We start from the raw sequence: 14,922 nt of genomic DNA, 5'->3' as shown, positions 1-14,922 counted from the left end.
CAAGCTGGCATCTCCCAGTGATAGTTAGGGCTCTGCCTAATGAAATTAGCTCTCATGATGGGTAGTCGACAAGGGATGAGAAACAACAGAGAAGAAACAAGTCTGCAGTCTTTCAGATAATGATATGAATTCTAGGCTTGTTTTCCACAGACCTGAGTAAGCTTTGAGGCATCCAATCCACTGGAGACTTTTAGCAGCCCTCTAGAAAAATAAACTATAAATAATTGTTGTCTTTTTGTTGCTAAATAGCAGAAGTCTAAATGTCATTAGAATTGAGCATTTTATTTGGTTAACATTCGATTCTACTCAGTTTACCCAGGATCAAGGCCCAAAGATGCTTTTTGAGTCAAATGCAAATAATTGGAATTGGCAAATAATCGAGAGCCAACATGGAGCAGAGTAACATCCTAAAGTACTGGCCCAAAAGCCCCAAATACCTGAGCTTCCAACTATCTGTGTAACCCTGGGCAATCTGCTTAACTTTTCAGTACTGTAGGCCAAAGGTTCTCAAACTTTCACTTCAGGACCCGTGTAAAGAGGTTGTAAATTGTAAGATTGTAAAATCTTAAAAATTATGAAGACCCCACTCTAAGAGCTTTTGTTTATGTGGGTTATATCTATTAGTATTTAGAATATATCTCTTGGGCCATCTCCAGTCATCCTGATCTGTCTTTCCACTGGACCCAGACGACTCTGGAGGAGAGAGTGAGGCTGGTGACTTTGCACAGCCCTGCCTCATTTAAATCCAATTCACTTGCAAGCCAAGACGTCACCTTCCTGATATCATTGGTCCTTTCTGAGACAAAGGACAAACAATAATATCTCTCAATAATATCTCTATCAATATCAGAAATTTAAAGTGACTTAGTATTATTATGAAAATAGTTTTGACCTCTCAAATTCCCTGAAAGGGTCTCAGGGACCCCCAAGAGGTCCTCAGATCACACTTTGAGAAACATCTCTAGGCAACTCCATAATAATAACAATCATCATTATCATAGCTATCATTTATAAAGCATTCTCTATGCTTCAGGCACTATGCAAGCACTTTAATAGTAATAATAACAATAGCTAACACTTACATGGTGCTTATTATGTGCCAGTTACTATGCTAAGCTCTTTATAATAATTATCTCATTTAATAATAATAATAGCCAACATTTATATAATGCTTTCTATGTGCCAGGCACTGCACTCAGTGCTTTACAATTATTGTCTCATTTAATCCTCACAATCACCCTGGAAGGTAGGTGCTCTTATTATCCCCATTTCACAGATGAAGATACTGAGGCAAACAGAGGTTCAGTGACTTGCCCGGGATCACACAGCTAGTAGGTGCCTGACGGTGGATTTGAACTTAGAGTCTGCAGGCCCAGCCTTTATCCATTGCACTCCCTAACTGCCGCAGCTGCCCCTGAGATTCTAGATTGCTGAGATGGTACCTACCTGCTTTGTTAGAAGGAGTTTCCTCACCTGGAAGTTCCTTTCCCAATGAAGTCTCAGGTCTAGTCCCTAGACTAGCACAGGAATAATAGGCAGAAGGCTGGCTTTTTTCTGCTTTTCTTACATCATTCCTCTTTCATCTTGCATAATTCTTTGTTGGCGAAGCATTGCAGCCTGCTGACCCCCTCCATGCACTTCATCCTCTGCCCTTTGGATGATCACAATTTGAATTCTTTAGAGACTCCTCTACCATGACTTCAGTCTTACAACATCACCAGAAAGATATTGGGATTAAGAGGAACTTTTGTTTCAGAGAGGAATTTGGTCTCATTAAAAGAGCTTTGCAATTCCCCAAAGTCAATCCAGTTTCTTGTTTTTAATTCTGTTCAATTCTGGGCCCATAAGATAAATTTGGGACCAAGAGATCAAGTGAATTTACCAGACATAGGCCACAAAATCTCACATGAGGGACTTTTCTTTTTAAAATCTTAAAGCCTAATACAGAGATTTATGTTCAAATATAGTGTTAGATCCTTTTTTTTTTTTAAAGTAGGAACCAGTGTCTTCTTGGGCTTTTATGGAGTATTCTTGGTACTAAAATGTCTCTGAAGCTCCCACAATCAGGGAGATTTATTAGGCATTTGCATTTTTCATTTGAAGTGGCAAAATCAACAATAATACAACAACCCTAAACATGTATAACATTTTGCCATTTTTAGAGATTTCACAGACATTTTTCAAAGTGCTTTCATATGCATGGCCTAATTTGATTAAACATACACAACACACACACACACACACTTTCACTTGGATGTTCCTTATGTAGTAGAACCTATTTTTCAATTTTATTTAATTTCTCAAGATTTTACTACATAACTTGTAAGTTTAATTATGACATGTGCTGCCTGAGCCATTTTTTGGCTGTAAGTGCTACTAAAACTCAACCTGTGTTAATGCCATCACTAGCAGATTCTGTTCTGTACACAGCAGGAGCCTACTACTTTTGACTGATAGTATTATTTTCAATGCATCATCCTCCCTTGAAATCAAATATCCCACAGATGCTAAAGGGCTCTAGTCGTGTTTTCAGTGACTTAGGAATCAGTGCAACAAAAGCTGCCTATATTCTGACTTCTTTTGGGGTAAAGTCCATTTTTTAAGTGTTTCTTACACACTTAATAAGCGCAAAGAATTTTGCTTGTGCTGCGGGGAAAATGATAATAGAGTAATTTTTATTATCATATTCCCTGCAACACAAGCAATATTTGTGTAGAACTTTTCTGTTGACAAAACACCTTACACATATTTGATCCTTACAATAGCTCTGTGATGCAACTACATATAGTACTATGTGTCCTTTTAACAGACGAGGAAGTTGAGGCTCAGAAGAGTTAAGTGATTTGCCAGTAACCAAACAACCAGAGTTAAGTGTTGAAGGTCAACATTTGAACCCAGGCCTTTTCTTCCTTGTATGTCCAGTGATCTTTTAGCTATACCAAATTCCCTTCAAAGAAGGTATGGGGCAGAATTCCATCTTTCAAGAAACTCACCATCTTGGGAAACAAAGATTTGCACAAATGAAATCATTAGAGAACATGAGTGGTCTATATTTTTCATCTTTTTATTATAAATTAGACTCCCCAGAGACATAAAAGCCTGAGTACACTTCGGGGTCTCATCACTTCTCTATCTCATCACTCCTACCCAATTATAATCTAGGAATTTCAGTGTCTGACACTTCCTGAAGAATAGCTACAAATCCCACAGAGCCCAAAATACAGGTCAGTTTTATTTTACATTATGAAGGACAAGGAAAGGCCTCTCACTTATCAGGAGATCACTCAGAAAACTTCTCTTCCCTGGAGTCCATAAAGTCTCTTTGAGTTAGAGTATTTCCTTGGGTGGGCCCCTAGCAAGTGGAGAAGGCTGGGTTGGCTCTTCCCCATCAGCATTCCACTCTGTTCCCCTTTGTCCACTCTACATTATTTTACTGGCAGTGCTCCAGTGCTGTGGAAGCGCCATAGGTAGTCCACCTGACACCACAGCAGCCCTTCACTATATTTCAGGAGAGGATGATGTTCTGAAAACAGTATAAACCAGTAAACAGGTATACTGGGCACCTTCAGCCTGGCCACTGTTGCTGCCCTCTGCTATTCTCTGGTCCTGTTTCTGATGGCGATCTTCCTTCGGAACAGATGCCAAAATCTGCCAAAGCTGATGCTCTTCAGGCATATAACCATCAAGATGCCACGGTCACCTAGGTAGCACAGTAGGGCAGCAGTGTAGAGCTGGGTGGAAAATAATGCATGTAGGGTAGAAAGGTGGCACACTGGGTGGAGTGGCAGGCCTGGAGTCAGGAAGACCTGAATTCAAATCCACCCTCAGACACACACTGGCTTTGTGATCCTGGGCAAGTCACTTAACCTGTTTTGCCTCAGCTTTTTCTTCTGTAAAATGGGGATAATAATAGCACCTGTCTCGCAGGGTTGTGAATATCAAATGAAATAATCATTGTAAAGTGCCTAGCACATAGTAAGCACTATATAAACGTTAGCTGTTATTATAAGATATGGCTTGTACCTCCAAGGACCTTTCAGTCTGATTTGTGCCCAATAGAGTTAGCTCCTAATCATCTACATATTAAGGGTTACCCACAAAAGTGTTTAATTATAGGCTGTCTTCTTATCACCCCACACATCTGAGCCATCTTCTCCACTACCAGATCCAACCTACCTTGACCTCACTGCTTTTTGAACTTTTAAGTGAATTGAATGACTGTTTTAACACCAAATGATAAAATAACAGTGTGAAAACAATGGCCTTAAAAGAAGAGTAAATGTTTCTCCTGCTACTCAGGGCAGTTCCTTAGAAGCCCAAATAAATTAAGCATTTGGATTAACTGATCTCCAAGGTCTCTTTCAGATCCAAACCAATGATCCCAGGATCCCATGTCTTCTAATGGTTTACGATTCATAGTCTTTCCCATAGGCAAGCACTTCCTCACTAATCCTGGTATATTTTGGCCTGTTTTTCCAAAAAAAAAGAACTTTTGTTTTCCATAAATGATGATTCAACAAATGTTGAAACATTTATTTCCCTTGCAGATCTCCTATAATAATTCCTGCTCCATTGGCTGATGTCAGATAAACTTTTTGTAGTAGAAAAAGGATTCAGAATGAGCCGAAGGCCACCCTAATTTTATCAATCCCATATTACAGATTATAGAAGCAGAGAATCTCAGTTAGAAACAATTTCTGAAATCATATGGGCCAATGCCCACTTGAATAAGCACCCCTTTTGAAACATCCCTGGTATAAGTGGTCTTTGAGCTTCTTCAAGACCCCAGCCTCTCAAGGCAGCCCACTTCACTTTCGGACAGGCCTGATTAGTAGGATTTTTTTTCATGACATAGAACTACCTTGGCGCAATTTATACTTGCAGAACCTTGTTTTATCCCCTGGTACTAAGTAGAACATTGTTTAATCCTTCCTCCCTTTCATGAAAGTCCTTTAGATACATGGCCAGATAGCAATGTCTCCCTTCAGTCTTCTCTTCTTCAGGTGAAACATATCCAGTCCCAATAACTCAAGAGTTCTTAACCTGGGGTCTATGAACTTTTATATATATGTTCATATATATATATATTTATATATTTTTGCTAACTGTATTTTAGTATAATTGGTTTCCTTTGTAATCTTATTTTATAGGATTTTATTTTATTTTAAAAATATTATTTTGAGGGGTCTATAGCTATAGACAATCTCCATGATGCCAAAAGATTAAGAATCCCTGTCCTGAATGAGCCTCTAATGACGTAGTCTACAGTTCCCTTAGCAAATCTCAAATACTGCTCAGTCCCCAAATTCCAGTCCCTCCCAACTGGGACATGCAGAAGTCCTTCCAAACATCTGTATTTAATCCCTCCTGCCAAAGTATACTTGATGGGATTCTGTTCCATTCAATGAGTATTCATTGTTGAATGCATCATGGGTTGTTATGGACAAAGTATTCATTCTTTGGTCAGTGTTCTTATGAGGAGTTCCTCCATCTTTAGGTAAGTTGGTCCTCAGGTGGCAGATTCAGCCTCTCTGCAAGACCTCTCTCTCATGATGGAACCTACTGCTTGTGCACCACCAACATAGCCTTGAAGAACCTAGGCTCACTTCCACGGCAGAGTGAGGCATCAGAGTAGGGTTTTATGAAGAATAAGAATGAAAAAGCATGGGAGGCAGCTAGGTGGTGTAGTGAATAGAGCACCAGCCTTGGAGTGAGGAGGACCTGAGTTCAAATTTGGCCTCAGACACTTGGCACTTACTAGCTGTGTGACCCTGGGCAAGTCACTTAACCCCATTGCCTAGCAAAAGCAAGAAGAAGGAGGAGGAGGAGGAGGAGGAGGAAGAGGAGGAGGAGAAGGAGGAGAAGAAGGAAAAAGCAATGGTCCTTGCCCTCAAGGAACTTACAGTCTGATTTGTTCTCGACACAGGTCATTTGTAGATTGTTTACATAGCGATGTTTAATTACTCACTAGACACTTCTTGTCAGCTAGGTGGTATAGTAGATAGGGTGCTAGATTTGGAGTCAGGAAGACTTGAGTTCAAATCTTGTTTTAGACATTTATAAGATGTGTGACTCTGGGAAAGTCATTTAACCACTGCCTGCCTCAACTTCTTCATCTATAAAATGGGGATAATAGTAGGGTTTTGTGAGGATTATATGAATATACATAAATATATATATATATATAAACCTCTCCATATATATGTATATATTTTAAAATTTACAAATTGTAAAGCACTATATAAATGCTAGTTATTATTATCATGTCACCCAGCACTCTCCTGGGTTACCTCCTCCTACGTTAAGTTGATATGTGCTTGGAAAATAAAAAATAATAATAAAAATTTATGATAAGGAAGGCAAACCTGTAAATGCAAAGCAATCCAAAAGAACAGGTACAGTCATGCAACCCAAATGAAAGTGCCCTATCCTCTTTTAAACCCTCAGCAATACAATTCCCTCCCTCTTGTCCAGGAAATTGAGAGTTATCTCTTTGGAGGAGCATAGGATAGATTTAGCTTCCTCTTCTGCAGACAAGAAATTGGCCCTGGAAAGGGTCTTTGGTGAAGACCTGGCATTGCAAGGTGGCTGCGATGGAGATGAGTCTGAGTTCTTGGAAGAAAAACAGAGGAGGCCAGAATTGCTTTTCTAGGGAGACTTGCACCTTTGAGGCAAACATAACCCATGAATCCGCAAGGAACAAAGGGTCCTTAGTTCTGGTGTGTGGCTCACAGGCTTGCTTGTTTTTCCTTCCCAAGCCCAGTCAGCATTTCTCTTCCGTGTTGGTTTCATTGCTACATACTGCTGTTGGTCAGGAAGCAATGAAAACCCCTTCTTGAGAGAGGAGGTCTTGTGCAGGAATTATAGGGAGCCACAATATGAAGCCTGTTGTGCCTCCCTGTACCCGGAGGAGTCATCAGGCAGCAGCACCCATGGGCCTGCATGAGAGTCTACTGCTTGTCTTGATAAACAAAGAAGGTAGATTAAAAAAACAAGCAAAAACCAGGTTAAACAGCTTAGTAGTCAATTTCTGAATAAATGGGTGACTTTCCTGAGTTTTTTACTTCATTTTCATAGAAACTTTTTTTGTAATGTATTTTAAAATTTTAAACTTTTTTTCCAGATTGATATCTATATTAATGGACAGCATGTTGAAACATTTCAGGAGGATCTCACCTTTACAACAGATGAATTTGTTTCACCTGATGTACCTGAGAGAGACGATGAGCTAAAAGGTACGTGCATCACCAGCATCCAGTGCTTTATTTGGGCCATGGAGGCTGGCTCCTGCTTCTGTCTGTTCTGCTTTGGCAGCCGGTTGTTTCTTGGTAGACATACCCGAATGATGGAAAGGGCAGTGCTGTGATTTGGCAAGTAATATAAACTCTTCCATTGGTAGGAGATTAGGTCAATGAAGGATATACATCTGAATGAGTGGGGCTAGACAGTTCTTAGGTCTTCCATTTGTAGCTCAAAGTCTGTCATCTTCTTATCCCAGCTTCAGAGGGAGAAATGACAGATGAGATGTAGAAGGGAAGAAAAGTATGACAGGTCCACTTTGTCTCCTTAATAGGGGAAGAGAATAAGCATTTATTAAGTGCCCACTGTGTGTTAGGCACTATATTAAGTGCTGTATAGTCTTTCATTTGATAGAAGATTAAAATGAACATATCAAAGTGAAGTCAAGGAAGCTAATCTTGTAAATATTTTAGAGATTAGTGCTTAAACTGGCCGAGCCAAGTTCTCCAGGAGATGGCATTTTTAGACAGAAATCCCAGGTGTGGGAAAGATGAGAAAGGTTCCCCAGATAATGATGCTGTCAGAGAAAACAGAGTCAAAAAAAGCAGATAAATTAAGTCAGGGAACAGAGGTGTTTGGGGGAGTCTTAAATGTACTTGAACTTCTCGATCAAAAAAACCACCTATGTCTTTTAGAAATTTAATATCTTCAGGAAACTTGGATTAACCCTCAGATTTGTTCTAACAAGACCAGCAAGGCAGATGAATTTCCACAAACATTTATTAATTGCCTAAGAAGAATTGTGAAGGTTAAAAAAAATTGATAATTACTGTCATCATCACATTAGTGGAATTTAATGCTAATGGTAGCTAATAATATGGAAATATGCTTTGCATGACTTCACATGTATAATGGGTATCCTATTGCTAGCCTCAATGGGTGGGGCAGAGGCTGGAGGAAGGGAGAGAATTTAGAACTCAAAATTTTAAAAATGAATGTTTTAAAAAAATCCTCAGCATCCCCCCCCAAAAAAAGATTAATGATAAACCCAGAAATCAAGGGAAAGCAGAGGCCTTAGCCTTAAAATAATACCAGAAATCAAAACCTGTTTGTTGGATGAAAAGGTGGCATGATATAATGGAAAGCATACCAGCTTTGAGGTCATGAGTTCAAATCCTATTTTTTTTCCAGTTGTGTCCGACTCCCTGATGCCATTTAGGGTTTTCTCAACAAAGATACTAGAGTGGTTTGCCATTTCCTTCTCCAGCTCATTTTACAGATGAGGAACTAAGGCAAACAGGGTGAAGTGACTTGCCCAGGGTCACACAGCTACTAAGTGTCTAAGTCCAGATTTGAATTCATGAAGATGAGTCTTCCTGATTCCAAACCTAGTGCTCTATCCCCTGCCCAACCTTGGGAAAAGCATTTCTTCTCTCTGGGCATCAGGTTCCTTATCTGTAAAGTAAGCAACTAGCATTAGGATGATTTCCAAATTCCCTTTCAGCATTAAATCTAAGATCCTAGGAAAATTTGGTGAGAGTGGGGCAATGGGGAATTCTGGTTACTACATCTTCTTGTGCACAAAAATCAATCAACAGTGTAAAAATCTCCCTAATTTGAACATCATTAATTCAGAATTTAAGGTAATCAGAAACCTAGCAAATTAGTCTTGTCATCATTTGTGGAGAAAGACTTCCTAAACAAGTAAATAAGAATGTGTGAGTTGGAGATGGGGATATTTTGCCTATTTGAGAACATTAACTTATTTTGATTACTTTATTAATGTCCAGATAACAAATCAATAATTCCTATTCATTGTAGCAGGTCCCAAAAAATTTCCTAGTTGACAATACCTTTTGGTTAGCCTGCTCTGAATTATGATGTATTAAAAATAATAAAGCTTCATTTATTTTAAAATATTCTGTAATCTTAGCAATTCATTAGTTTAAACTGCTCTTTCTTATTCCACTCCTTCTGCACTTTTACGCTCTTCACCTTTATTATCCTTAACTGATATTTATAAATTGCCCATATTGTACAGGTTATTCAACTCTACAGAACGTATACATATTTGCATATTCCAGAAGGAGGCAGTGGAGGGTTAGTGTGGTACTGTAGATAGCGACTGGGACTTGGAGGTGAATGACCTGAGTTCAAAGCCCACATTTGTCACCTTGGTAACTCTGTGACTGTGGGAAAATCCCTTAACTTCTCTGACCCTCAGAGTTTGAGTTAACAACCAGTTAGCTTTGGGAGCCTTGGGGGAGCGAATTCCTACAAAAACAAAATACAGGTCCTTGATATATTTCCATAAGAAATGGTAACATGAATGTAGAAAATATTCATCCCCCTGAAACCTTACAGAAAGCAAAGAATATTAAATTACCTACTTCTCATTCATTATTGAATTATTACAGTTATAAGTATTTTTCCTTCCTTATGGCTTTACCTTTGTGGGAAATTGCAGATCCCTTAAAATGATGCTGTGTTCAACTCTGATTTCATTGCTGAGTTAATTTTCATAACATGACATTTTTTAATAGACAGAAAAAATGCATTTATGCCATAACTTTTGAAAAATGTTAATTTCCATATGTCATCATAACAACTGAAGCTGTTGGGGTGCTGAGAAAAGCTTCAGAAAAACAATTACAGATTTTCACCCGCTGAGTAGCTCTGGCTGGGCAGCTGCTGAACTAGAGACCACGCTAACTGAAACCCAAACAAACCAATGGCTAGATTTCTCTTCATTTTTTTTTTTTTGCATAGATCTACCACATGGCTCACTGACATACCGTTTAGAAGATCTGGCCTATACCAGAAGTGGAGATAAAGGCAACTCTGCAAATATAGGTATTTCTTTATCTTATGTTTTTAAAAAAACCCTGCTTGGCACATTTTTATACACTGTAATATTTGGGTACTAAGCTGTCGAGGAATGCAACTATTTCTGATCTAGGACCTTACCAAAAAAGAAAAAAAAAATAAGTTGTAGCTTTCAAAACAATAATGTCAAAGAATAATGTCCTGCCTTTCTCTGAAGCCAGAAAAGCAGATCCTATTTCTGAGTATTTTAAGTTCCTCATTCTATGAATTTTAGAATGGTGGTTCTGCAGAGAAATGTCTTTCAGTTTCCATTTCCCTCATATCCCATATTTCTTTCTTATCTCTAAGTTTCTATTCTTTCCTCTTGGTTTATTTTCCCTAAAAGAGTAGGACAAAAAAAACCACAAGAAGTTTTAAAATCTTGGCCAGATATTTCTCCCTGGAGGTTTCAGGAAGGCAGATTCTGACTTAATGTCATCAAGGAGACATTCTAAAACTAGGACTGACCCAAAATGGAAAGGGCTGCTTCAGTAGGGAGTAAACTCCTTATCATTAGAGGTAATCAAGGAGAAATGGGATGATCCCTTGAAGGTATCACAAAGGGATTTGTACTTCAGCTAGGGATTGGACTAGATAATCTCTGTACGAGGTCCTTTTCAAATTTCTGTGATTCTTTTCCCTTCCAATCTATTTGTTAAATTCAAGAAACTTAGTCAATCACCTAGTATACATATGACATCTATTCTCCTCTTATAGTATTCTCCCTTATTCACTCGTAGGAGCATTCTTCAGTACTATTAAACACTCATATGAAATACTGAGGGGCCCTCTGATTATGCCGAGTACCTTTGGCAAACACTAAACATGGGTTGCAAAACGGCTGTTCTATAGTAGAAAGTCTCCACAAAGCTCAGTGTTGACTTTGTGTAAAACCAGAAGAATTTGTGACTATTCTTGTTAAGAGAGCCTAGGTATTAGTTAATAAAAAGCAGTGATACCACTGAAGCCATGTTTAAACAGAACCTGTGTCAAAGGGCATCCCTTACATCCCTCAGAGCTTCAGAGCAGATCTCCATCAGAGAGCATGAGCCTTAGGCTGATGACAAGATTATTGGAGAATGGGTTCTTAACCTTTTTTATGTAAGGGACCCTTTTGGCGATCTGCTGAAATCCATGGTCTCAGAATGATGTTTTAAAATGCATAAAGGAAACTACATGGGACCACAGTGGAAACCATTTGTCTTGAAATACGATTATCAGATCTATCCACAGACCAAGGGGCCCATAGATCCTAAGTTAAAACTCTTGTGTTAGAAGATCCCTGATTCCATGAGGCATCTTCCTTGTATGCTTCATTTCTCCCCACTCCACTTTGGGATAAGGCTACATAACTAGCACCAGTTATGAGTTCAGTCTGGATAAGGGACCTGATCATGAAATATTTACTTGGGCGAAGGGCCAGCCTTAACTCCCTGGAGCCTCTATTAGCTTCCTGCATCCTTAGCTACCCAGTATACTTTCCTTACTGCAGTGATTCAGAGTTGCCAAAGCAAAATCTCCCCCACTCTCCAATCCCAGCAACCCCAACTACCTTTCCCTACATTTAGCTCTACCCTTCTCCACACTCCAGAACATCCTCTGACCACCATAATGTTAAACTCCCCTTTATCCTAGATCTTAACACATACTCCTGGCATTTTCAGGCCCTTTCAGAAACATGGCTCTCCCCAGAAGATAGCACATCCATGGCCATCCTCTCTAGTACAAGTTGCTCCCTCTCTCATGCCCCTCAACACATTTGCTCACCATGACCATTTCCATGCAATTTGTTGTGAATGTTCTTTCCTCTTCTACTGTATGCCTCAAAAACACTTGCTTGCTTGCTCTTTGTCCTTCATTCTTGAAGAGGACCGTGACATCAGGAAGGTGATGCTATGACATACAAGTGGTTTGGATTTAAGGGAGGGCTGTGCAAAATCACCAGCCTCACTTTCTCCTCTGGAGCTATCTGGACCCAGTGGCCAGATATAGATCAGAGTGACTGGAGATGGTGCAGGCTGCTGTGGGGACCTTGGCCTTTTTAAGCTAAGGTCTTCAGCAGGTCTCTGTTTGACCAAGGCAAAGCCCATTAAGGTTTAAAAACACTCTTTTTGCTCAGGTCTCCTTGTCAAGGCTAATCATCCCTTTTCTTCCCTGGATCCTGTCTAATCTTAGCTCTTCCAAGGGCTCACCCAATGAACATGATCTCCCTCTGGTTCATTTGGAGTCTGAAAAACATTTGCAGGTCTGCTCTACCGTGCAAATGAAAGCAAACAAAACACCTTATTCTTGACCTACCACCTCACTCTTTCATTTCTTGAAAGTATCACCCAATCAATAAATCAATAAACAATCTCACATCTCCAACTACCTTCGAGATGTCTCAACTACCTAGGATGGCCAGTAGACATCTTAAGCTCAGTATGTCCAAAACAGAACTCATTATCTTTCCCCCAAACCCTCCTCCCCTCCTGCCTTGCCTATTGTTGTAGAGGGCAGCACCATCCGCCCGGTCCCTCAGGCTCCCAAACCAAGAGTCATCTGGATTCCTGACTATCTCAAATCCCCTTATCCAAGCTGTTGTCAAGTCCTGTTGATTCCACCCTTGGAACATATCTCAAATATGTCCCCTTTTCTCCTCTGACACTGCCACCACTCTGATCCAGACTCTCATCACCTCACACCTGGATTATTGCGATAGCCTGGTGGTAAATCTGCCTGCTTCAAGTCTCTCCCCACTCCATCCCTCATCCATTCAGCCACTAATATGATTTTCTTAAAATGGAGGTCCAATATCTTTGGACCCCTACTGGACTCCGTAAACTCCAGTAGCTTCCTATTGCCTCTATACAAAATGCTCTGCTTGGCATTCTTACACCTTACTCCCTGATACATACTTTTTGATCCAGTGACACTAGACTGGCCTCCTTAAAGTCTCAACTAAAATCCCACTTTTTTACAGGAAGCCTTTCCCAACCCCTTTTAATTCCAGTGCCTTCCCTCTGTTAATTATTTCCCATTTATCCTGTATATAGGTTGCTTTGTATATATTTGTTTGTATGTTGTCTCCTCTATTAGACTGTAAGCTCCTTGAGGGCAAGGACTATCTTTTATCTCTTTTTGTATCCTCAGTAATTGGCACATTGTAGGTGCTTAATAAATATTAATTGATTGATTAATATCTCCTCTCCTTTCCACTGTCACACTCCTAAAAAAAGTTGTCTACTGTTGTTACCTCTGCTTTCTCACCACCTAATCAATTCTCAAGTCCTTACAACTAGGCTTCTAACTGTTGCTTCCCATCTGAAACTTCTATTTTCAAGATTACTAACCATCCCTTGACTGCTACATCAGTGCCCTTTTCTTGGTCATCTTCCTTGACTTTTCTATAATTTTTAACCCTTCAATTCCCTGACTTAGTAGATAATCTTCTATGTCTTGGCTGCCATGGCACTGCTCCCCTATTTTTCCTCCTACTCATCTGAGCATTCATTTTCTGGAAGACATATTTGCCTAGGGTACAGGCAATCATTCTCTCTCCTGTACCCTAGGCAAGTATGTCTTCCAGTACTATCCTGGGCCCCCTTCTCTTCTCACACTGGACTTTCTTCTTTGGTGATCACATGAGTTACTATGGGTTCCATTATCGTCTTTACTCAAATGACTCATATCTTCTTATGCAACCTCAGACTCTCTCTTGAACTCCAATGCCTGCTCAGCATCTTTTTTCTAGATGCCCTGCTGGTATCTCAAATTCTATAAGTGCAAAATGAAACTCACTGAACAATTTTTACAGTAATAACAATATTGTAAAAGATAATCAACTCTGAAAGACTTAGTACCTATGATTGGCACAATGATCAACCACAATTTCAAAGGACTTAAAATGAAACATGCTGTCAACTTTCAGAAATAGAACTGATGGATTTGGAATGAGATTGCAGCATATTTTGTATTTCTTTATTTTTCTTGCTTTTTTCCTTTGGAATTTTCTCAGAAGATGGCTAATGAAGAAATTTGATGTGTGCGTCTATACATATTTGTAATGGTTTTTATTTTTCTTGCCTTCTTAATGGGTGGGGGAGGGAAAGAATTCAGTACTGAAGATAAAATTGAATTTTTAAAATGGAACTTATTTTTTCTCCTTAAACTTAGCCTCTCTTCTTCAAACTTTCCCATTTCTTTTGAGGGCATTTCCAGCCTTCCAGGCACCACAGTTTATAACTTTATCAGCATTCTTCACTCTTCCATTTCCTTCATCCCCCAAATTCCAGATCCATTCAGTTGTCAGTGCTTGTTAATTCTCCCTCTACAACATGCCCCTGATTTGTCTCCTTTTTGGGACCTTCATCTTAGTTCAGGCCCATATCATTTCTCTTCTGGACTAACAAGCTCCTAATTGCTCTTCTTGCTTCCAACCTGTCCTATCTCTAGCCTGACCTCCACACATACAATGAAATAATCTTCCTAAGACACAGCTTTGACCATGCGATGACCCTGCTAAAAAGCCTGTCTGGGGCTCCTTCTTGCCTTTTGAATAACATACAAACTCTTTAGTTCGGTGTTGAAACCTTTCCACAGTCTAGCTCCCACCTAGATTTATTCTAGATTTATTTTTCATTATCTCCCTCATGTACTCTATGTCAGCCAAAGTGGACTACAAGCTATTCCATGAATTGGAGATTCCATCTCTCACTTCCATAAATTTATACAAACTGTCCCCCATATCTGGAATATAATTCTTCTTTTCCTCCTGTTTTTTTAGAATCTTTATTTTTCTCTTACTATTCAGCTCAGGATTCCCATTCCCCCTTTTAG

The 14,922-nt window shown here is 39.5% G+C and overlaps 1 protein-coding gene across 2 annotated transcripts in view; it reads left to right on the top strand.

Moving 5' to 3' along the window:
- Positions 1-14,922, top strand: part of LOC110213619 (uncharacterized) — a 141,761-nt gene that overhangs the window by 99,622 nt on the left and 27,217 nt on the right. The window contains exons 16-17 of one of the 2 annotated variants that reach the window (XM_020993983.2): positions 7,166-7,235; positions 10,009-10,092. In XM_020993983.2, the coding sequence (XP_020849642.1) occupies positions 7,166-7,235; positions 10,009-10,092 (154 nt within the window). Of the gene's footprint in view, positions 1-7,123; positions 7,236-10,008; positions 10,093-14,922 lie in introns of both variants that reach the window. The other variant, XM_020993982.2, reaches the window with a different exon arrangement.

The sequence above is a fragment of the Phascolarctos cinereus genome, unplaced genomic scaffold (assembly GCF_003287225.1).
Source record: "Phascolarctos cinereus isolate Bilbo 61053 unplaced genomic scaffold, phaCin_HiC Scaffold_9;HRSCAF=440, whole genome shotgun sequence".
NCBI classification, from domain to species: Eukaryota; Metazoa; Chordata; class Mammalia; order Diprotodontia; family Phascolarctidae; genus Phascolarctos; species Phascolarctos cinereus.
Note: the sequence above shows the minus strand (reverse complement) of the source record. Positions and strands in the feature narration are given on the sequence as shown.